Source organism: Talpa europaea, assembly GCF_964194135.1.
Source record: "Talpa europaea genome assembly, chromosome: 10".
Taxonomy (NCBI): Eukaryota; Metazoa; Chordata; class Mammalia; order Eulipotyphla; family Talpidae; genus Talpa; species Talpa europaea.
In genome coordinates, this window is record NC_140077.1 from 50,455,407 (window position 1) to 50,479,944 (window position 24,538).

At 37.6% G+C, this 24,538-nt stretch overlaps 1 protein-coding gene across 1 annotated transcript in view; it reads right to left on the minus strand.

Moving 5' to 3' along the window:
- The window catches only part of CABCOCO1 (ciliary associated calcium binding coiled-coil 1), a gene marked incomplete at its 3' end in the record, with an annotated part of 116,080 nt that extends 91,877 nt beyond the window's left edge, over nucleotides 1-24,203 (minus strand). The window contains exons 1-2 of the mRNA XM_084244682.1: nucleotides 22,775-24,203; nucleotides 1,576-1,720 (exon numbers count right to left, since the gene is read on the minus strand). Of these exons, the coding sequence (XP_084100808.1) occupies nucleotides 1,576-1,720; nucleotides 22,775-23,198 (569 nt within the window). The 5' untranslated portion in view covers nucleotides 23,199-24,203. The remainder of the gene's footprint in view (nucleotides 1-1,575; nucleotides 1,721-22,774) is intronic.
- Between the last annotated feature and the right edge of the window lie 335 nt (nucleotides 24,204-24,538).

The following is a 24,538-nucleotide window of genomic DNA, read 5'->3' on the forward strand; positions in this document are numbered from 1 at the left end:
CAGTGTACTTCTGTCCTTCTTCTGCCTGCTTGGCTCCCTGCTCTGGCTCTGGTGAATTCTCTCACCCTCCCGCGCTTCTGACTGTACCCAGTGCTTGTACAAATAAATCTTTAAAAAATAAATACATAAATTGATGAACATTTGTCCAGAGAGATGGGATGAAAAAGAAGGGGCACCACATTTATTTTACCATCCAAAAGGTGCCATTGATGTGCCTGCTGAATTTTACTGCTATGGTTAACTATCACTCCTCGTGCCTGTTATAAACTTTGTGGATTTAGAGCTCAGCTGTAAAAAAATGTTTTCTACAAGAAAGATGTGGTAGGTTCAAATCTAGAGAAAAGGGGAAGAAGGATGTCATATATTGGAAATGTACAGAGAATTCCCCTCCTCCACTGATTCCCAAATCTGATGGGCAGAAAAACCCTGGGGAACAGGTTCTCATCCAACTCTGCATCTTCACTCCGCCCTCCTCCCTACACAAGGCCCTTGCCTTATTTTAATCAATATGAAGACCTCTGTGGCTTTTAATGAGAGACACACATTAGGGGGTATGTTTTTATATTAAGAAATCATATTATATCAAATGCTATTATATAAAAACATAATATATCACATGCCATTACTAATTCATTCCAGAAACCAGTATATAAACTTTTTCATCTTAAACACATTAATATTTAAAAAGCCCCCAGACTATATAACCAGGATCTTTGGCAAGAAAATCGTGAGCATGCCTTGGACATCATGTAGCACCCTTTATTTGGGAATTTTAAAGTTTAAAGTTGGAAAACACTGCAGTATATACTATTAAAAGAACAAAGATATTCTGCAAAAACTTTTAGTTAAGGAAAAGAAAGAATTTTACCAACTCTTGTTTAAATATTTGCAAACTCTAAAAATGTCCCTTGGGAGAAATGTATGATTCTAATGCAAACCATGTGACAGATTACATAAAAAGACAGATTTCTTAGTTCACCAATGAAGAGTCACTGTAAAAAAATACTTTCCCTCCATCTACCAACATTTTGTAAGCAGAACAAAAGCCCTAATGAGTTTAATTGGTCAATACTATGAAATATTTCAGGGCATATAATAAATTTGAGGATGTATATTCATAAATCTCTTCAATTTCTAGCACAAAGCATTTAAAATATTTTTTTTTTGATGGAAATGAATGCTGCTCTTTAAAATTTTTATGTCAAGGTCAACTACCTAAAATACCATCTATTGTAATCAAGTCTGATTAATCTGAAAGAATAATTTTATTAATAAAATGGTACTAATTAGAGATGCAGAGAAAAAAGAAATTCTTAGATAATTATAATTCTAGATGAAATTATATTTATCAAACACAAACCACCTCTTAAGAATGCAAAGTTAGTCAAAATATTCAATGTCCTGACTTTTAATTACTAGACATAAGATCTGAATATAACCTAATTATTGTGGGGCAAATTATTGCATAAATTATGTAAGCAACTAAATTTGCTAAAATTGAATTAGTTTCTATTTAGTAGACATTTTCTAGAATATAGAAATTAAAAAAGAAATGCTATTGAAAAAAATCCATACCTGATTTTTATGTAGTCAATGATAGCATTAGCTTGTTTTACATCAAAAATATTACATTTCTCATTATCTGGTGAATGGGATGGTCCTATTTGAGCCATCACTTCTCCAAGCCATTTTATGCTATCTTCTAAGGACATATGCAGTGCTGAAATAAAATCCAGAAAATTCTCAGTATAATTTTAACAGATGTTTTGGGAATAAAATAATTCATGATGTCCTTGATGTGCAAAAATTACTTTTGCAGTATTTGTGAGGACAAATATTGTTGCTTCTTTGTGATAAATTAATAAGTACATTGCACATAAAAGAATAACAGCTGACACAGTCAATAACTATAAATTATTTTAATGTTACACAATTATCTGAGTTTATATCCATTTTAAGATTAAAAAATCAAAATCTATCTAGATTAATTTAAATAGAAAAGAGATATTTTTTATGATCTTAGAATAAAGCACATAGGGAAATGACACCAAAGTTGGTTGGATTATCTGGATAGGAAGGTCTATATGATAGATTCAATCATCTTGACAGTGAAGCTGAACTCAGAGCTGAAAATGTAAACGAACAGAGTCAACCAACACTTGGCTTTAGCTGATTGTTGCCATGTGTGAACTTGATTCTGAAAATTTTCAATAGAAGCCAGAAATATGGATTTTTATGTAAAACATCAAGATTTTTTTTTTCTTTTCCAAGCTACAGACTTATAACTCATGTAAGCTGTTCCTCAAATGTTTGCATGGTGGTGGTGGTGAGAGCCAGATGACAGTGCAAAAACAGTGAAACTGACATCACTTTGCCACCATTACCAAAAATAAACAAGCAATGATTTTACACCATTCTCTTACAACTAAAAACAAACGATGAAGCAAAACGATCTTCAATGGCATATGCCCAGTTTAAAAAAAAAATGTAGATAAATGTCAAAAGCCTTAGACTTAACTTTCATTGTTTCTGTGATACAAATATTAACTTCCATCTCTTTTCCCTCTCTGGTTATATTATTTTTACTTGTGGTAGACGACATATTACAGACACACATCACTTCCTGCACACCTAGGGTGAATCCAGGTAACTAATGCCCTGTACTTGCTGAAGAGTGATGAGTATGTGGCCCCTGGAGGTGAGAGTTCAAAGTTTTCAGAGAAAAGGAGGCACAACCAGCTTGTGGAAGGTGAATCCAGTTGGGGGCCTGGCTGAGGGTTCTGGGGAGAATGGTGCTGCTTCTTGTGATGAACCCCATTCTCCCAATCCTCACCAAACCTCTATTTCTCTTGGGAAACTGTCAGTAAGTTTTCCACTTCTCACTATGGAGGAATTTTTTTCAGGGAAATTCAAGGGGAGAAAGAAAAGGGGCCTTGAGAACACAGACTGATTGTTGGACCAGCCATTTCCAGCTTCAGTGGCTATACTTTCTCTCTGTGACCTAAGGTCTGTGCCCCCAGATTACTAATGAAATGACAGTAAAGTCATATAAAATTTTAGGGTGATACTATAATAAAGACTATTATAATCTTGTAATGTGTTTACTTTTCTATTTGTAAGTACTAGAAAGGATGGAAACTATGCAGCAATTAAAATAAGATTTAATGAACAACAATTGGCCTATTTTTCATAGCCTCCTTCCAGATCATCTTTTATGTAGTATGTCAGATAGATGAATTATTGCTGGATAACTAGGCTTTCCGATACCACCCTAAGTGAAGCTCAATTATTATTGTACATTTCCTTTTCCATGATAAACTTCTTTTGAAAACAGTGGGAGTAATTTTAGAAATAAAAAGTCTGTTGGATAAAAGCAATTCAGAATTGAATGGATTAAAAATCTGAATCATTTTATTAATAAGATGATATTAATTAGAGTTACAGAAGAAAAAGAAATTCTTAGATAATTGATTATAATTCTAGATGTAATTATACTTATGAAGCACAAAAATACATTTATATGACTATTTCTTATGTTGAAATATAACTGACTCTAAAACTCTTTTTCTATGTCTAATGTATTTCTATAGATAATGGCTTTAAAAATTAGGAAAGTTATCATTTCACTTATCTAACTGAAATATTTGCTTTTTTAGAAATCATTTAGTGATATGATTAAAATTGGAAAGATTAAACCATTTAAATAATAAGGGCTGTTAGAAATAAAATTTATTCTTGAAAATTTACAGTAATAAAAGAACACACTAAACTTATAATTAGTGGGAAGAGTTAGGATAGTAACTCATAACTGCCACTTTTAAGGTAGGTGATCTGCGTTTCATTTTCCTTATCTGTAAAGGAGAATAATATCAATTTTGAATATCATAGCACTGTTGTTAGTATCAAGTAAGAAATGGATGTGAAACTCTTGGTAGACTGAAATGATACATATGTTAGTAATTAACATGCATAGCGTGTTTTCTAGAATTCAGTCCGACATCAGGTACATTGGATGTAATAGACAGGTCTTGGGCTTTCATTTGCTGGGGCTGATCCTTATTTTCGACTCTTAAAGAGTTATTTAACCTCTCTAAATTTCACTTATTTTTTTTCTGATTATTTAATATGGGGAGAATAATAGAACCATCACAAACCATGTGAGAATTAAGTGAAATAATATTTGGGTAGCAAAGGACACTGACTAGCACAAGTTACTCTGCTGTAAATGTTACCTATTATTATAATAATTCCTGTTTGGGGGAAAAACAAATCACCTTCACAGAACTAAAAAATATTTTATTGTCATTTACTAACATTCACGTTATGTATAGTGTAATCACTCCAGGTGTATGGATCTGCATAGGAGCCAAATGTCCAGCCCACCTACTACACTATGGCAGGTCCTTGGTCAAGCCTTGGAAAAACTTGACCACCAAATAAATACTGTTAAGATAACTGTTTAAATTCTATGTTCTACACTGACGTCTTATTTGGTTCCCCTATATTCCTCCTATAAGAGAAACCATCCGATATTTTTATTTTTCCTTCTGACTTATTTCACTGAGCATAATTCCTTCTAGCTCCATCCATGTTGCTGCAAATGGCATGAGTTTATCTTGGGGTGAGGGGAGCAAATATTGTTTAAAAATAAATAATGGTGTAAAATATATATATATATATATATATATATATATATATATACACAACAATTCTATGTTCTATAATCTTTTAGTTTGATCCAATTTGTTCCAGGTGGGGTGATTGCAGAATGCCTTGTATTGTAGATACTGCAGTACAAATTTGAGACAAGAAACAGATGAGAAACTGAGTCAGTATAAAATGGAGTTCCCATCTAGAACTTTATTTATAATGGTCAACTGCACTACAGCTAACAGTTCAGACAGTGTACTTAAGTGCCTTTTTTTATTAAGATATTGCTGAATGGGAGTGCTCAGTATTACAGTGTGCTCAGGACTCCACCAGCCCTCAGTTTAAATATAAACACACTTTGCCTCCTTCCTTGGCACAGTTGGCTAAGATACATTCTTTCCTGATGATAACTAGAACCTTATTATGTTTAAAGGTTTAAGGGGATTTTTCTTTCTGCAAGAAGGAAAGACTTGCTTTTTTTTCTGGTTAAGTTTTACATATGTACTTTTACTCTCTCATGGTTTACGAGTGTTGAATGGATTCACATCAAGTTTTAAAAATTCATTTTTGAATTATATCAACAATATAAAGTTTCATGTAAAAGAAATTTTCTTGAGTCAGTTGTAAGTGATGGGAGATGTTTAAAGTAGAAATATTGTCAAATTTGGATGTGAGATTCATGAAAAATTTTACTTTTCTTTATGCTCTTTCTAGTTTGTGAATACTTAGTTCACAGTTTGCAAAGCTTAGTAAAAAGGGAAGAAGCTTTTAACATTTTTTGCATAGATCATATATTCACATGGTTCAAAAATACACAGGAAGATATATTCCAGAAAGACCTTCTCCAACCCTTTTGCCCAAATGTCTACGACCCCACAGAAAAGTTTGATGGTTAGTTTTTTTCCTGTATTATTCCATCATTTCTTTGTATGATAGCATATAAAACATACATAGCTTTTTGATTTTTGGTTCTCTTATAAAGAAAAGCATACAATTCTGCATCAAAATCTCACTGAAAAAAATGGTACACAGTTTCCCATCCAATGTCTATAATGTTTCCTCAATTTTTCCCTTTCTACAGTTGAATAGTATTCCATTTTGGAGATAAGTTCCTTCCAAAGGATGTCACTATGTGCAATCCACCCTTAAGGGGTAAGGATATGTACTTCAATTTCATGGGGGTGAAGCATCTACACAAACTTTTGGGAGACTTGCCAATTTTACTCCAGCTACTTATTTATTCAATCATTGATTCATATATCAGTAAGGCTATTAATTTTTTTTTTTTTGGCTTATAATCCAAAATTTGTTAAAATTGTTCCGACCATGGACATTGGGGATCTTTTTTAGCTGGCTTCTGTATCCCTCTGATATAACCACCATCATGTTGATTTTTTTTTTAAGATTTATTTATACAAGAACTGGGGTACAGGTCAGAAGCACGGGAGGGTGAGAGGATTCACCAGAGCTACAGCGGGGAGCAGAACAGGCAGACGGACCAAAGACACTGCTGAGGGGAGCAGCGGGCGAGGCAGGAGAGGTCTGCTGCGCTCTGTGGGGTTCTCCCTGGCCAGCGGGGAATCAAACCAGCAGAGGCTGTGGACAGCTTCGCAGCGGGGTGTTCAAACACTGCGGCACTGGGAGGCCCCATCATGTTGATTTTTAAGCATTTAATTTTGCCACTATACAAAATGCCCCATGCTCATTTTCCATGTCCCCTGTTCCAGAGCTACAATCAGACATTTCCCTACAGAGCTCTGGTTCTTTCTATTACAGAATAAATTATAAACCAGGACTTGGGTATTGGGCATGCCCATTGCTTCAGTATGTCATTACCTCTAGGTCTTCCAAGTGGAGATAGCTAAGTACATGAGTGTCTATGTGTATAATACACAAATATAAAACACAAATATAACTAAGCCAATTAGCTAATTACCCATCTGTATCTATATTAAACTAAACATGAGTTCACACTTATGTCTCCATCTGACATTCCTAATCTCTTGTTTTATAAACATGACTGCAAGTCAAGTTTATGCATGCAAGTGGATAGCTAAGATAAGTTACCAAAAGTGGAATTACTGGGGGAAAGGGACCACATATTTGCATATTTCACAGATAATTGCTAACCTACACTCTGCAGGAGTTTTTAAATGTATACCTGCATTAACAATATGATGGTATCTGTTTTCTTACAGCTTTGACAGTTGAGAATCCTCCCAAAAATTTAGAGTGTTGCCAATCGGATATATGACAAAAGGCATTTCTGTGTATTTTTAGCTAAGACTTTTCTTAATATTCTTAAGGCTGAACTTTTCATTCATTTAAGATTCATTTGTACTTATGCAATCGTATCCTTGGCATATTCTCCTACTGCATTAGTGGTGTTTTTCTTCTTGGTTTCTGCATGATTTTTTTTATATTGTGGAACTTAATCATCTGCTGCTGTCTGAGATACAATAAATTTTCCAGTTTCTAATTTTCTTTTGATTGTTTTAGGTATTTTTTCTTTGTAGACTCTTGATTTTCATATATCAAATTTAACTATCTTTGTTATGACTTTGAAGTTTTTGAAGCACAATTATAAAGACCTTCTCAACCAAGATCACAAAGAACTTAGCCCAGGTTTTCCTCTAGCATTTTTATAGTTCCACTTTATTTTACATTTATGTTTTTGGTCTATTTGTAATATACTCTGGTTTATGAACAGAGATAGATTTGGATTCAATTTTATTTTATTCTTTTATATATGGATATCCAGATGTTTCAATGCTATTTACTGAATTGTACATCTTTGAGCTACAGATTTGATATGCTATTTTATCATATACTTAATTCCAAAGCTTGGGGATCTATTTCTGAACTTTCTGTCCTGTTCCTTTCTGTCTTGTTCCATGTCTAGTCATTCAGCACTGTGTTAGAATATTTGAAATTCTGTAACACTGCTACTAATACTACTAGTCACAAAATATGACATAATTATACTTTTAAAGACAGGTTTTCTGGATATCCTTTTTGTTTATTTTCCATATTTTTGTTAAAGTCAACTTGCCTAGTAACTAACCTTTAGTCAAAACAAACAAACAAACAAAAAAACAAAAATCTGTTAGTATTTTTATTGGAATGGATAAATTAACTTGAGGAGATTTAGCATCTTTATGTTATTGAATCTTTCAAAGAATGTTGTGAGGCTTTTTTCCAAATGCTTTAAAATTTCCTTTGTGACCAATAGTGCTCTGAAGTTTCTGCATGAAGAACTTGATTTTCTTTTTAACATCTATTCCTACATTATTTCTCTTTCTGCTTAGAGTAGATACATCTTCTTTTACATCTTTTATCATTTTATATCAAAATATTTAAAGAAATTGTCATACAGTGAAATTGACTTTTCCTTTTGGTGTCTAGTACTACAAAATATAGAACACATGAATATTAGGTAACCACCACCACCATCAGGATATAGAACAGTTACATCACTTCAAAACACTCCATGTCATTCCTCATGCCCTCTGCCTGTCCAAACCTCTGAAACCACCGATATGGTTTTCATCACCATGGTTTTATCTTTTTGAGACTATACCATAAAAGGTTGCCATTCAGTATACAACCTTTCAAATCAATGATGCTACTGAGATTAATCCAAGTTGTGTATCATGACTCATTCATTCTAATTGCTGAGTAGTGTGCCCGTGCATGTTCATGGGATATACAGACCACAGTTTTGTTTATTCACCTTTTGACAGACATAAATTGTTTTCACTTTGGTCCACTTATGAACAGAACTGCTACAGAACATTCATGAATAGATTTTTGTGTGTGTGTGAACATATACTTTCCTTTCTTTAGAGTAATGGCTAGGAGTGGGATTGATGGTCCACATAATCATTGAAAACTGCCCACAATTTTCACATTTTCCAAAATCCCTGTGCCCTTCTGCATTTCTACAAGCAAGCTATGAGTTCTAGTTGTTTCATAGCCTTGTCAGAACTTGGTATTGTCAGTATTTTTAGTTGTAGCCATTCAAACAGAGGTGCAGTGGTGCCATATATAGTACCTTTAAACCACATTTCCCTATGATTAATGATGCTGACATCTTCTTTTCATGAATTTATTTGCTATCCTTATATCTTCTTTTGTGAAGTATATGCCTAATTTTTTTGTCCATTTTTCAAAAATAAACAATTTTAGAATAGATTTATGTTTATAGAAAAATTACAAAAATAGTACACTGAATTATTATATACCTTGTACACCCCACCTCACAGCTTTCTGTATTGTAAACATCTTGCACCATTATGGTACACTTTTCACTGCCAGTAAATCAATAGTTATACATTATAATTAAGTAAAATTCACACTTTATTGGAATTTCTTAACTTTTACTTAATCTCATTTTTTCTGTTCCTAGCTCCTGTTTCTGATCTTATCCAGGACATCACTTAGAACTCCTGTCTCCTGAGGGTCCCCTGGACTGTTTTCTTAGATTTTTCTTTATTTTAGTGACCTTGTCAGTTTGAGGAGTACTGCCATATATTTTGAACAATTTCCCCAATTTGGGTTTGTCTGATGCTTTCCTCATAGCTAGACATGCTTTCCTCATAGCAGTTTTGAGCATCTTAAGAGAATTATTTTCTCATTCCTAGTTTTAGAGGTCTTTATATGATATGGATACAAGTCCTGTGTCAGAGAAGTGATTTGCAAATAACTTTTCCTGCCTGTAACTTGTCTTTCCATTCTTCTAACAAAAGTTTTAAAATTTGTTGAAGTCCACTTTATCAATTTTTCTTTTATGGGTCATGTTTGGGGGTCATGTCTAGCAACTTCTTGAATAATCACAGATTTTCTCCTATGATTTCTTCTAAAAGATGCACAATTTTACATTTTAAATTTCTATGTATAATGAAATTTGAGTTAATTATTTTCTATGAAAGGTTTAGGTTGAGATGTAATTTGTTTTCAATAAACAAACCATTGTTTCAAAAATAGTTGTTGAAAAGTCTATCCTGCTCCATTGAACTGAATTTGCACTTTTGTAAAAAAATCAAGTGATCACTTTTGCCGAGTCTTTTTCTAATGTCTGTCTTCTGCCCACTGATCTATGTATTTATTCCTTGGCCAATTTCACATCAATTTATTACCATAACTTTATAATACTTAAAATTGAGTGGAAGGGGGCCTACCTGGTGGCACAAGGAGTTAAGCACTGCACTATGAAGTAATCCGAAGCCTCTGCAGCATGAGTTTGATCCCCAGCCGGCCAGGGAGCAAGCCACATGGCAAAGCAAACCCCTTCTGTCTCGCCTGCTGCTCCCCTCAGTAGTGTATTTCAGTCAGTCTGCCTGTTCTGTTCCCCACTCTAGTCTCTGGTGAATCCTCACACCCCCTGCATCTCTGGCCAGTACCCCAGCTCTTGTATGCATAAATGAATGAATGAATGAATGAATAAATAAATGAATGAATGAATAAATAAATCTTTTTTTTTAATAATAAATTTTATTTTTATATTCCCCATACAATTGCAACCCCCCATTCTGACCCCAATCCCTCCCCTCCTGCCCCCCCAACCCCAAAAAGTGTCTCTGGTTCATAGTTGTTTGCTGATTTTGATTTTCACTTTCTTATAGTTATTCATTTTCCTGGTCCCTTATTTAAGTTTTCTAGATTCCTGCTATGAGTGAGACCATCCGGTATTTTTCTTTTTCTTTTTGTCTTATTTCGCTGAGCATGATCCCTTCCAGCGCCATCCATGTTGCTGCAAATTGCATGTGCTTATCTTTTTTGAATGCTGAGTAATAGTCCATGGTATATATGTACCACATCTTCTTGATCCAGTCATCTATTTTTGGGCATTTGGGCTGTTTCCAAAGCTTAGCTATTGTAAACAGTGCTGCTATAAACATAGGGGTGCAGGTGCTCTTTGGAATTGATGTTTCTGTGTCCTTTGGGTAAATACCTAGGAGTGGAATTGCTGGATCATATGGAAGCTCTATGTTTAGTAGGTCCAGAAATCTCCACACAGCTCTCCATAGTGGTTGGACCAGTTTGCACTCCCACCAACAGTGCAGGAGAGTTCCTTTTTCTCCACAACCTCGCCAACATTTGTTGTTGCTAGTTTTTTTAATATGTGCCATTCTCACTGGTGTAAGATGGTATCTCATGGTAGTTTTGATTTGCATTTCCCTGATTACAAGTAAATAAATCTTTTTTAAAAATAAAATAAAACCGGTTAACGGGGATGTATTTTAAAAAAATTGAGTGGAATGACTTAATCAGCTTTAATTTTATTTTTCAGAATTGTTTCAGCTATTCCAGCTCCTTAGACTTTCTGTACAAATTTTAAATTAATTTGAGTATATCTAGAAAAAGCCTGGCTGGGATTTGAAGTAAATCTAAATATCAGTTTGGGAAGAACTGACATCTTTATCATGTGGAGAATTCCAGATCAAGAACACAGTATGTCATTCCACCTATTTAGATTTCTTTTTCAACTTTTATAATGTGTTGTAGTTTTCATCATATAAATCACATATATTTTTATTAGACATATGCTTAGTACTTTTTTATTTTTTGAAGTCTTATAAATTACATCATTTGCTAAAATGTTGATATCCAATGTATAATGTCAACATGTTGATACACAACAGACTTTTGTGTTTTGAGTTTATTCTTGCAACCTTGCTAAATTTAGCAGTTCTAGGATTTCTTGATCCTATGATTTTTTTTTATATGGACAAACATTTTAACTGAGAACAGAGACTGTTTTATATCCTTTTTTCCAATCTGCATGTGTTTCCTTTTTCTTACCACATTGCATATATTGCTCACTTCTAGTCCTGCCTGAATAGGAGTGGTGAGAGTGCAGCTTTTGTCTTGGCTCTAATGTTATGGGGGAAGCATCTGTTCTTTCACCACTAATTATGATGGCAGCTATAGGTTTTTGTAGATATCTTTTATGAGGTTGAGGAATACCACTTCAGTTTTCTGATTTTGTTAAAAATAAGAATGTGAAGATGTTGTATTTTATCAAACGCTTTTTCTTTATCTATTTATGTGATCACGTGGGATTTCTTCAGACTACTCACAGTAGTGGGATTTTCAATTATTGAACAGCATTGGATTCCTGGAATAAACTCCAACTGATCATTTGTAATATTATTTTTATGTAGTGCTTGATTCATTTTGATAATATTTTGTTGAGAACTTTTATGTCTTGCTCATGAAGGATACTGGTCTGTAGTTTCTTCCTCTTTCTTTGTATTCATTCTTCATCCTCCTTTAATTCTAATTTTCTCCTTATTTCTCTCTTTCTACTATCCCCTTTCCCTCTACTGTCTTTGTTGGGTTTTAGTATGAAGATAATTCTAGTGTCAGAAAAATGAGTTATAAGTATTCTTCCCTCTACTATTTCTGGAAGAGATTATGTATAATTGTTGCTTTTCCTTCATTAAATATTTGAAAGACTTTTCCAATGAAAACATCTGGGTCTGCAATTTTTTTCCCCAGAGTTTTAGCAAAAAATCAATTTCTTAAATAGTTAGAGGATTTTCTGGTTATCTATTTCATCTTGAATAAGTTTTGTTTGTAGTTTTTGAAAAATTGATCAATATCTTCTTCATTTTCAAATTTATGTGCATAAATAATATTCTCTTAATAACCTATTATTGTTTGCTATGTTTGTAGTGATACTCCCTTTTTTTATAGTAGATGATAATAAAATAAGCTGTTTTTTTTTTTTTGTCAGCTTTGTTTCATGTCTATCAATTTTATTGATCTTTTCAAGGATCCGGTTTTTCATTTCATTTTTTTCCATTGGCTTTCTGCCTTAAATTTTTTTTTAATTTTTTTTTAAATTTATTTTTATTTATACAAGAATTGGGGTACAGACCAGATGTGTGGGAGGGTGAGAGGAGTCACCAGAAAAAGAGTGGGGAACAGAACAGCCAGACTGATGAAATACACTGCTGAGGGGAGCAGTGGGCGAGACAGGAAAGGTCTGCCGCACCATGTGGGACCCTCTCAGGGCCGGGATCGAACCGGCACTGCAGAGGCTGCAGACAGCTTCACAGCATGGCGCTCAACTGCCTGCGCACTAGGGGAGGCCCTCTGCCTTGAATTTCATTAATCTGTTTATTATTTTTTTCTTTACTGATTGGTTTGTACTTTTTTAAAACGTTTCATGAAGTATAAGATTAGATGATCAATTTTAGACTTTCTTTTCTAAACATTTATTTACATAAACTTTCCTCTTATCACTAATTCAGTAGTATCACACAAATTTTCATGTGGTTGATTGTCATTCACTTTCCTAAAAGCTGTTGAGACTTTCTTTTTGCTCCATGAACTGTTTAGAATTATTATTTGATTTTCAATAGTTTGGAGATTTTACTGATCCATATCATATTTTGTTTCATTAATTCCATTATGATCTGAAGGTTGAGAAACAATCAGGCTATAACACAATGAAAAGGGTTTCTACTTAAGTTCAGGAGTCATGATCTGAGTCTAAGACCAAGGGGGCGTCCCAAATAAATTCTTTTTTGGAAGGCTGTAGTTCAATAACTGAAATTATCAATAATTGAAATTAAAACAATTTTACTTATTAGATATCTTAATAACAAAACAAGCACCCCTAAGTGGTAGGCAGGGAGTGAAAGTATACATTTGAAGAGGTTTGAACCTATATCTCCTAGAACAGATAAAACGATGGAAGCCTAAATATAATTTGGGGAAAAGAATAATAATAATATATACATCTCTAATTGTAGTGTTATAAAAGATTGAATTCTCATGTTTAGCTTTGCATCTTGTTTCCCACATGCAGGATAAGTTGAAATCCACCAATAAATATACAGTTTTGTCCATCACCATTATAATTATCTTTTCTCCAATTGGCACAGTAATTTCTCTTTAATACAATACTAGATACCTAAGTAAAACAAGGAGAAGAAACCAGGCAAAACGCTCCTACTGGCAGAGAAAGGAAAGAATGATGTATTTCTTCTCATATAATTACCAGTTTTTGCCCTTTAAAGGGTAGCCTGGGGCAGGAAAGGTACATAGCACATGAGTGGCTTTTTTAGTAGTTTTTTTTTTTTTTTTTTTTTTTTTTTTTTTTTTTAATTAATAAATTTTATTTTTATATTCCCCATACAATTGCAATCCCCCCATTCTGACCCCAATCCCTCCCCTCCCGCCCCCCACCCCCCAAAAAGTGTCTCTGGTTCATAGTTTTTGTTGATTTTGATTTTCACTTTCTTACAGTTATTCATTTTCCTGGTCCCTTATTTAAGTTTTCTAGATCCCTGCTATGAGTGAGACCATCCGGTATTTTTCTTTTTCTTTTTGGCTTATTTCACTGAGCATGATCCCTTCCAGCGTCATCCATGTTGCTGCAAATTGCATGTGTTTATCTTTTTTGAATGCTGAGTAATATTCCATGGTATATATGTACCACATCTTCTTGATCCAGTCATCTATTTTTGGGCATTTGGGCTGTTTCCAAAGCTTAGCTATTGTAAACAGTGCTGCTATAAACATAGGGGTGCAGGTGTTCTTTGGAATTGATGTTTCTGTGTTCTTTGGGTAAATACCTAGGAGTGGAATTGCTGGATCCTGTGGAAGCTCTATGTTTAGTAGGTCCAGAAATCTCCACACAGCTCTCCATAGTGGTTGGACCAGTTTGCACTCCCACCAACAGTGCAGGAGAGTTCCTTTTTCTCCACAACCTCGCCAACATTTGTTGTTGCTAGTTTTTTTAATATGTGCCATTCTCACTGGTGTAAGATGGTATCTCATGGTAGTTTTGATTTGCATTTCCCTGATTGCAAGTGATGTTGAACATTTTTTCATATGCCTGTTGGCCATTCGCATTTCCTCTTCAGAGAAGTTTCTTTTTAGTTCCTCTGTCCATTTTTTGACTGGATTATTTTCTTTGTTGTTGTTGAGTCTCATCAGCTCTTTGCAGATTTTTGTGATCAGTCCTTTATCATTAGTGTTGTGTGCAAAAATGTTCTCCCAGTTGGTGGGGTTTCTCTTTGTTTTTGTTATTGTCTCTTTTGCTGTGCAGAAGCTCTTTAATTTGATGTAGTCCCAACTGTTGATCTTTGCCTTCACTATCACTGCTTTGGGTGATGTGTCTGTAAAGATGTCTTTGATATGCAAATCACGTAGTGTTTCGCCTATATTTCCTTCTATGTATTTTATGGTTTCAGGTCTTATGTCTAGTTCTTTAATCCATTTTGAGTTGATTTTTGTATATGGTGTGAGGTAGTGGTCAAGCTTCATTCTTTTGCATGTAGCGACCCAGTTTTCCCAGCACCATTTATTGAACAAACTTTCTTTGCTCCAATGCATATTCTTTGCTCCTTTGTCAAAGATTAGTTGACCATAAATCTGTGGGTTTATTTCTGGATTTTCTATTCGATTCCATTGGTCTGTATGTCTGTTCTTGTTCCAATACCATGCAGTTTTGATGATTATGGCTTTGTAGTAGAGTTTGAAGTCTGGGAGTGTGATGCCTCCATTCCCTTCTTTTTTTTTCAGGAGAGCTTTGGCTATTCGGGGTTTTTTGTGATTCCATATGAATTTCATCAATAATTGTTCTATTTCTTTGAAGAATAACATTGAAATTTTGATTGGAATAGCATTGAATCTGTATATTGCTTTTGGTAGGATGGCCATTTTAATAATGTTTATTCTCCCAATCCATGAGCAGGGGATGTCTTTCCATTTCTTTGTGTCTTCTTCTATTTCTTTTAACAGTGTTTTATAGTTTTCTTTGTATAGGTCCTTTACCTCTTTTGTTAGATTTATTCCCAAATATTTGATTTTTTTTGTTTCAATAATAAAAGGGATGGTTTTTTTGATTTCTTCTTCTTCAGATTTATTGTTTGTATATAGGAAGGCTACTGACTTTTGCGTGTTGATTTTGTATCCTGCCACTTTACTGAACTGATTGATGAGTTGAATTAGTTTTTCTGTGGAGTTTTTGGGGTTCTCTATGTATATTATCATATCATCTGCAAAGAGTGATATTTTGACTTCTTCTTTTCCTATTTGTATTCCTTGGATGTCTTTCTCTTGTCTTATTGCTCTGGCTAGGACTTCCAGTATTATATTGAAAAGCAGTGGTGAAAGTGGACATCCTTGTCTTGTTCCAGATCTTAATGGAATTGCTTTCAGCTTTTCACCATTGAGAATGATACTGGCTGTTGGCTTGTCATATATGGCCTTTATGATGTTGAGGTACGTTCCTTGTATCCCAAGAATTTCAAGGGCTTTTATCATGAATGGGTGTTGCACTTTGTCGAAAGCTTTCTCAGCATCTATTGATATTATCATATGGTTTTTATATTTCTTTTTGTTGATGTGTTGGATAACGTTGATTGATTTTCGGATGTTAAACCATCCTTGTGTCCCTGGAATGAATCCTACTTGGTCGTGGTGAATTACCTTATGGATACACTGTTGGATTCTGATAGCTAAAATTTTATTGAGGATTTTTGCATCAGTGTTCATTAGGGAGATTGGCCTATAGTTTTCTTTTTTTGTGTTGTCCTTGTTCGGTTTTGGTATTAGTGTAATGTTGGCTTCATAGAACGTGTTAGGTATTATACCTTCCTTCTCAATTTTTTGGAAGAGTTTGTGAAGGATAGGTACCAATTTGTCTCTGAATGTTTGGTAGAATTCATTTGTAAATCCATCAGGTCCTGGGCTTTTGTTTTTGGGGAGGTTTTTGATTACCATTTCAATTTCGCTAATTGTAATTGGTCTGTTTAGGTGTTCTATTTCTTCTTTATCTAGCTTTGGGTGATTGTAGAGTTGTAAGAATTTGTCCATCTCCTCTAGATTGTTAAACTTGTTTCCATATAACTGTTCATAGTAGTTATTAATAATTCTTTTGATTTCTGCTGTGTCCGTTGTGATTTCTCCTCTTTCATTTATTATCCTATTTATTTGTGCTTTCTCCCTTTTTGCCCTTGTGAGCCTGGCAAGGGGTTTATCTATTTTATTTATTTTTTCGAAGAACCAGCTCTTGGTTTCATTGATCTTTTGGATTGTTTTTTTAGTTTCGATTTCATTTATTTCTGCTTTGGTTTTTATTATTTCTTTTCTTCTACTGGTTTTGGGGCTTTTTTGTTGTTCTTTTTCTAGATCTTTGAGTTTCGAGATTAGGTTGTTTCTTTGAGTTCTTTCTTGTTTCTTGATGTGAGCATCTATTGCTATATATTTTCCTCTTATTACTGCTTTTGCTGCATCCCATACATTTAGGAAATTTGTGTCCTCCTTGTCATTCAATTCAAAGAATTTTTTAATTTCTTCTTTTATCTCCTCGTTAGTCCAGTGGACTTCCAGTAGTGTGGGTTTCAATCTCCACGAGGTAGGAGAATACCTTGCCTTCTCTTTATGGTTTATTTCTAGTTTGATGCCTTCATGGTCAGAAAAGATGGTTGGTATGATTTCAATCTTGGTGTATCTGTTGATGTTTGTCTTGTGCCCCAGTATATGATCGATCCTAGAGAATGATCCGTGTGCGCTTGAGAAAAATGTATACTCAGATTTTTTTGGGTTTAGTGTTCTATATATGTCTGTTAAGCCTAAGCACTCTAGATCCTTATTTAGAGCTTTAGTGTCTTTATTTATTTTTTGTCTTGTTGATCTATCCATTGTTGATAGTGGTGTGTTGAAGTCTCCCACTACGTATGTGTTTTCTCTGATGTCTGTTTTCAGAGATGCCAATAGTTGTCTGATATATTTTGGTGCTCCTTCGTTTGGTGAATATATGTTAATGAGTGTTATTTCTTCTTGAAGTATTATCCCCTTGATCATAATGTAATGACCACTGGGGTCTCTTTTTATCTTTTTAAGTTTGAAATCTGTTTTATCTGATATGAGTATAGCTGTTCCTGCCTTCTTTTTTGGTCCATTTGCTTGTAGAATTGTTTTCCATCCTTTAACTTTGAGTCTATTTTTATCTTTTGCAGCTAAATGTGTTTCCTGGAGACAGCAAAAGGTTGGGTTTTGTTTCTTAATCCAGCCTGCAACTCTGTGTCTTTTTATTGGAGAGTTTAGTCCATTTACATTTAGAGTTAGTATTGATATGTTAGCATCTGTATTTGCCATTGTGTTTGTCTTTCCTTTGATTTTATTTATTTATTCTTTTAATAACTTTCTTTGGCCTTCTTTTGTTGTTATTCGTCCCTCTGAGGTTCTGGCTTTAGGACTCCTTGTAGTATTTTTTGGAGTGGGGGTTTAGTCGCAATGAAATTCCGGAGTTTCTGTTTGTCTGGGAAGGTCCATATTCTTTCTTCAAAGAGGAAGGAGAGCTTTGCGGGATAGAGTATTCTTGGTTGGCATCTGTTTTCTTGGAGTCTGTTGACTATGTCCCTCCACTCTCTCCTTGCCCGTAGTGTTTCTTCAGAGAAGTCTGATGTCAGTCTGATCGGTTTCCCTTTGAATGTTATCTGTTTCTTCCCTCTTGTTAGTTTCATTATTTTTTCTTTGTCTTGGATTCTTGGGAGCTTTACTATTATGTGTCTTGCTGTATTTTTCCTTTTGTCATGGAAGTTTGGTGTTCTTCTTGCTTCTTGTATATCAATTTTCAGATCCTTCTTAGCGTTTGGGAAGTTCTCTTCAATTATATCCATGAATATTTTCTCTGTTCCTACATCTCTCTCCTCTCCTTCTGGGATTCCTATAACTCTTATATTTCCTTTCCTCATGGAGTCAGATAGTTCCCGAAGTCTTTCTTCGGTCTTTTTCCTTCGTACTTCTCCTTCTTTTTCTGTTTTTGTTCTTTTTATTTCTGTGTCTTCAAGAGTACTTATTCGTTCTTCCATTTCATCTATTCTGCTTTCACTGCTTTTCCCAGAGTTCTTTAGCGTCTCCATTAATTCTTTGATCTCCTGCATTTCTTTTACTTCCCTCTTTAGGGACTCAATTTCATTCTTCTGGTCATTAATTATTTTCCCCTTATCATTGTTTTCCTTTATGACTTCTGTCAGTTTTTTAATCACAGCAATTTTAAATTCTCTATCTGGAAGGCTCAGAAGTTCTTCCAAGTTACTGTCGTTGCAATCTGGTAGATGGTTTTCTTTTTGTGGTGTGCTATTTTGCTGAGGAGTTGCTGGGTTGCATGTTGTTTTTCTACTCCCTACTGCCTGTTTTCTAATTTGCCGTATTCCTTGTGACACTGTGTTGCTGGTACTGGCCGGCATCTTGGGCGACCTTCCCAGCTCACCACTGGCTCCTCTGGGGAACTTCTGCTGGGTTCACAAGTCTCCAGCAAAGACAGGTCCCTGCTCTGTCTCCTCGGTGAGCCTTCTGCTGGGTTCACACAGTCTCCAGCAAGAAGGGTCCCTGCTGCAAAATGCCAGTGCCGGGGACGCGCTCCCCTGCACACCCGGTCTGCCCCAGCGGTGGGTGCTGCTCCCCTCTGGGCTGGAACTGCAGGCTAGAAGGTGCCCGGTGTGGGCAAGCCTCCCAGCTTAACCTCTGTCTCCTCGGTGAGCCTTCTGCTGGGTTCACACAGTCTCCAGCAAGAAGGGTCCCTGCTGCAAAATGCCGGTGCCGGCGACGCGCTCCCCTGCACGCCCGGTCTGCCCCAGCGGTGGGTGCTGCTCCCCTCTGGGCTGGAACTGCAGGCTAGAAGGTGCCCGGTGTGGGCAAGCCTCCCAGCTTAACCTCTGTCTCCTCGGTGAGCCTTCTGCTGGGTTCACTCAGTCTCCAGCAAGAAGGGTCCCTGCTGCAAAATGCCGGTGCCGGCGACACGCTCCCCTGCACTCCCGGTCTGCCCCAGCGGTGGGTGCTGCTCCCCTCTGGGCTGGAACTGCAGGCTAGAAGGCGCCCAGCATGGGCAAGCCTCCCAGCTTACCTCTGTCTCCTCGGTGAGCCTTTTGCTGGTTCACACAGTCTCCAGCAAGAAAGGTCCTGCTGCAAAATGGCGATGCGGGAACGAGCTCCCCTGCACGCCCGGTCTGCCCCAGCGGTGGGTGCTGCTCCCCTCTGGGCTGGAACTGCAGGCTAGAAGGTGCCCGGTGTGGGCAAGCCTCCCAGCTTAACCTCTGTCTCCTCGGTGAGCCTTCTGCTGGGTTCACTCAGTCTCCAGCAAGAAGGGTCCCTGCTGCAAAATGCCAGTGCCGGCGACGCGCTCCCCTGCACGCCGGGTCTGCCCCAGCGGTGGGTGCTGCTCCCCTCTGGGCTGGAACTGCAGGCTAGAAGGCGCCCAGCATGGGCAAGCCTCCCAGCTTACCTCTGTCTCCTCGGTGAGCCTTCTGCTGGTTCACACAGTCTCCAGCAAGAAAGGTCCTGCTGCAAAATGGCGATGCGGGAACGAGCTCCCCTGCACGCCGGGTCTGCCCCAGCGGTGGGTGCTGCTCCCCTCTGGGCTGGAACTGCAGGCTAGAAGGCGCCCAGCATGGGCAAGCTTCCCAGCTTACCTCTGTCTCCTCGGTGAGCCTTCTGCTGGTTCACACAGTCTCCAGCAAGAAAGGTCCTGCTGCAAAATGGCGATGCGGGAACGAGCTCCCCTGCACGCCCGGTCTGCCCCAGCGGTGGGTGCTGCTCCCCTCTGGGCTGGAACTGCAGGCTAGAAGGTGCCCGGTGTGGGCAAGCCTCCCAGCTTAACCTCTGTCTCCTCGGTGAGCCTTCTGCTGGGTTCACTCAGTCTCCAGCAAGAAGGGTCCCTGCTGCAAAATGCCAGTGCCGGCGACGCGCTCCCCTGCACGCCGGGTCTGCCCCAGCGGTGGGTGCTGCTCCCCTCTGGGCTGGAACTGCAGGCTAGAAGGCGCCCAGCATGGGCAAGCCTCCCAGCTTACCTCTGTCTCCTCGGTGAGCCTTCTGCTGGTTCACACAGTCTCCAGCAAGAAAGGTCCTGCTGCAAAATGGCGATGCGGGAACGAGCTCCCCTGCACGCCCGGTCTGCCCCAGCGGTGGGTGCTGCTCCCCTCTGGGCTGGAACTGCAGGCTAGAAGGCGCCCAGCATGGGCAAGCCTCCCAGCTTACCTCTGTCTCCTTGGTGAGCCTTCTGCTGGTTCACACAGTCTCCAGCAAGAAAGGTCCTGCTGCAAAATGGCGATGCGGGAACGAGCTCCCCTGCACGCCCGGTCTGCCCCAGAGGTGGGTGCTGCTCCCCTCTGGGCTGGAACTGCAGGCTAGAAGGCGCCCAGCATGGGCAAGCCTCCCAGCTTACCTCTGTCTCCTTGGTGAGCCTTCTGCTGGTTCACACAGTCTCCAGCAAGAAAGGTCCTGCTGCAAAATGGCGATGCGGGAACGAGCTCCCCTGCACGCCCGGTCTGCCCCAGCGGTGGGTGCTGCTCCCCTCTGGGCTGGAACTGCAGGCTAGAAGGTGCCCGGTGTGGGCAAGCCTCCCAGCTTAACCTCTGTCTCCTCGGTGAGCCTTCTGCTGGGTTCACACAGTCTCCAGCAAGAAGGGTCCCTGCTGCAAAATGCCGGTGCCCGCGACGCGCTCCCCTGCACGCCCGGTCTGCCTTTTTTAGTAGTTTTGCTAATTCACTGACAGCTTCCCCTGCATTAGTGTAGTCAGAAATTGGTGCACAGAACAGAATACAATTTGTGTGACTATAAGGCATCCACAAATTGTGCTAGGATAATGGTGGCAATGTTTAGGGGCAGCCAGTTCTTTTACCTACCCAATTAGAGAGAAAAGAAATTAAAGTCAAACAAAAAAACAAATCATACAAACAAAAGATAGAAGAAAATAAAGAGGAAAGGGACCTCCCTGGTGGCGCAGGGGTTAAAGACAGTGCTACCAAGCTACCCCCAGAAGAGCTACCCCCAGCCACTGCAATATGAGTTAGATGCCCAGCCAAGGAGGTGACCCACATGTCACAGCAGACCTCTCCTGTCCCGCCCACTGCCACCTTCAGCAGTGTATTTCAGTTGATCTGCCTGTTCTGCTCCCCACTCTGTGTCTGGTGAATTCTCTTACTCCTCTCCACACCTCTGGCCTATCCCCCAGTTCTTATATGCATAAATAAATAAATCTTAAAAAAAAATAAAGAGGAAAGGCAGGCAGGCAGTCACATCCCAATTGACACCAGCATATTTCCATTTAGCTATAAACACATTGAAGTTTTTGGTTATGGCATTTTGGTTATGAAGTCTGAAATTCATGTTCTAGTTCTGCCAGTTCCTAACTATACATCTTTTGCTCTAGACTAATTTGCTCTAGTCTGGGTTTTTTTTTTTTTTAAAGATTTATTTATTTTTATACAAGAACCGGGGTACAGGGCAGATGTGGGAAGGGTGAGAGGATTCACCAGAGACAGAGTGGGAAACAGAACAGACAGACTGGCAAAATACACTGCTGAGCAGTGGGCGAGACAGGAGAGGTTGGCTTCGCCGTGTGGGATTCTTCCTGGCCGGCCGGGATCGAACCCACACTGCAGAGGCTGTGGACAGCTTCACAGTGCAGCACTCAACTGCCTGCGTCACCAGGGAGGCCCCACTATTCCGTTTTTTCTCCCTTGTAGGAGTTGCTCTGAGACTTAATAGTGTATGTTAAAGATTAGAGCCAATCATATTGCCTAGCACACAGAATTGATAATAAATTAATGATAGTTTTTCTTCTCCTTCTTTCAAGAAACAGTATATATTTATTCTCAAAACAGTGAGCACATTTAAACTGCTTTAACTTTCCAAATTTCCTATAGTAATGCATTTGAATGTTATATAGGAAAACAAGTCACACAATCTAAGTATCGTCTCTAATGGGTTTTTGTTACTGATCAACGCACCTTCTTATATCAATCATTTTGAAATAGCCCACTAATGTTTACAGGAAAGAGGAGATGAAAATAGCTCAAACAATAGAAAAAAATATCTTCACGAATCTAAGCTACTTGACTATTTTGGGGGTAGGTAGTATGGAGAAGTTAACATACATTGGGCAAATTAATTATTCAGAGAACATTAGTCTTGTTAAGTATTATTTGAAACTTTACAACTCAATAAAGATATGAAGTCCATCTTTGCTATATGCAAGAAAAAATGTAATTTTCATTAAAGAAACTATAATAAAATTAGGAACCTTTACTTAAGAACATTAATTTAGACCAGAGACCAAATTTATCTTTCTTAAAAAAGGAAAAAAAAATGTACTTACTTCTTAGATTATGAAGTAACATATCTAATAAAGTCATAAACTTTGAATATTGAAGTATCGAAAATTCCATTCCTTTTGCCCACCAAAATCCAGATGCATAATAATCTAGCAGAATGGCTTCCTTTAAACAGGTATGAAGATTTTTGAAATTCAAAAATTTTTCCAATTTTCTGAAAAAAAAAAAAAAGAAAGAAAGAAAATCCACAAATACTGAAGAGTTTCTTTTTGGAAGGTTGGAAAACATAGCTAATTTTCTTGAATTAAAATTCCACAATGCCCATAACTTAAAAAGAGACATGATTATATCAAAATCCAGAATGACTAGAGAGACCTCTTTTCTCTTTTCAGTCATCTTCTCCCCCTTCCTTTTTGTTCTTCTTGTTGCCCTGCTTCCCCTCTTCCTCCTCTTTTTCCTTTTTTCCATCTTTGATGTTTAATAAATTTACTAGTATTTTTTTTAAAGATTTATTTATTTATTCATACAAGCACTGGGTACAGTCAGAAGCATGGGAGGGTGAGAGAATTCACCAGAGCCAGAGCGGGGAGCAGAACAGGCAGACTGAAGAAATACATTGCTGAGGGGAGCAGCGGGCGGGGCAGGAGAGGTCTGCCACCCTCGCCTTTGGCCGGGGATCGAACCTGCTTCGCAGAGGCTGCGGGCAGCCTCGCAGCCCAGGCTTCAACCGCTGCGCCACCAGGGAGGCCCAATTTACTAGTATTTTTTTCCCTCTAAAATTCAATGCCTTTTTTCCAATTACACAATCAAGTTCACTTTTTAAAAAAAATTTTCTGTAACTAGATTGCTAAATATTTTATGAGTTTTTTTTCTTTTTTCTAAAGAATTCCAATTAGGTATATTTTAATATAGCTATAATTTTCTCAATAACTCCAAAATTTTTTCAAGTTAATTTTCTTTTCACTTTATACACTTTTCTCATGACTGTCTCCTGTGCTCCTTACTGTTTCCAGTAGTTAATTCTCCCTTGAGTTTGGGTTGCTAATATATTTCACCTTTTTTTTAAAGCATCTTTTATCACCTTTTTTTTTCCCAGTTATGTTTTCTTTGAAGTTTTATATCTCTATTTTATGATCTTATTGTGATTTCTTGATAAGTTGTTACAATTTGTGTTAAAATATTGGTCCATATTCTTTTGTGTATTTATGATTTTATTTTTCTGGTCTATTCTTTATCTGTCATGCTTTTTTTTATCTATTCTTTTATATTTCTTCCTGTAATGTCTTTGTATGCATGTATGCATATTTCTTGTTTATTACTTAACTGGCCATTTTTTAAAAGTTTTTTTTTTTTTTTTTTTGTGGGACCCTCGCCGGTGGCCAGGGATCGAACTGGCACTGCAGCCTCGCAACCCAGCACTCAACTGCTGTGCCACCAGGGGAGGCCCTAAAGATTTTTTTATTTATATATGCATACAAGAACTGGGATCCAGGCCAGAAGTGCGGGGTGTGAGAGGATTCACCAGGGACAGGTGGGGAGCAGAACAGGCAGACTGACTGAAATACACTGCTGAGGGGAGCAGCGGGCAAGACAGGAGAGGTCTGCTGCTCCATGTGGATTAGCTCCCTGGCTGGGGATCAAACTCAGTGGCTGGAGATAATTTTATACTTAAGCCCTTGCACCATCAGGGAGGCTCCTTACCTGCCCACGTTATAAGGTATTTGTTGTATGAAATAATTCTGTGTCAATTATCCTAGCCTTCGGTTTTTTTTGAATTAGTGGGGCAAAAGGAAAAAAGTCTGATAGGC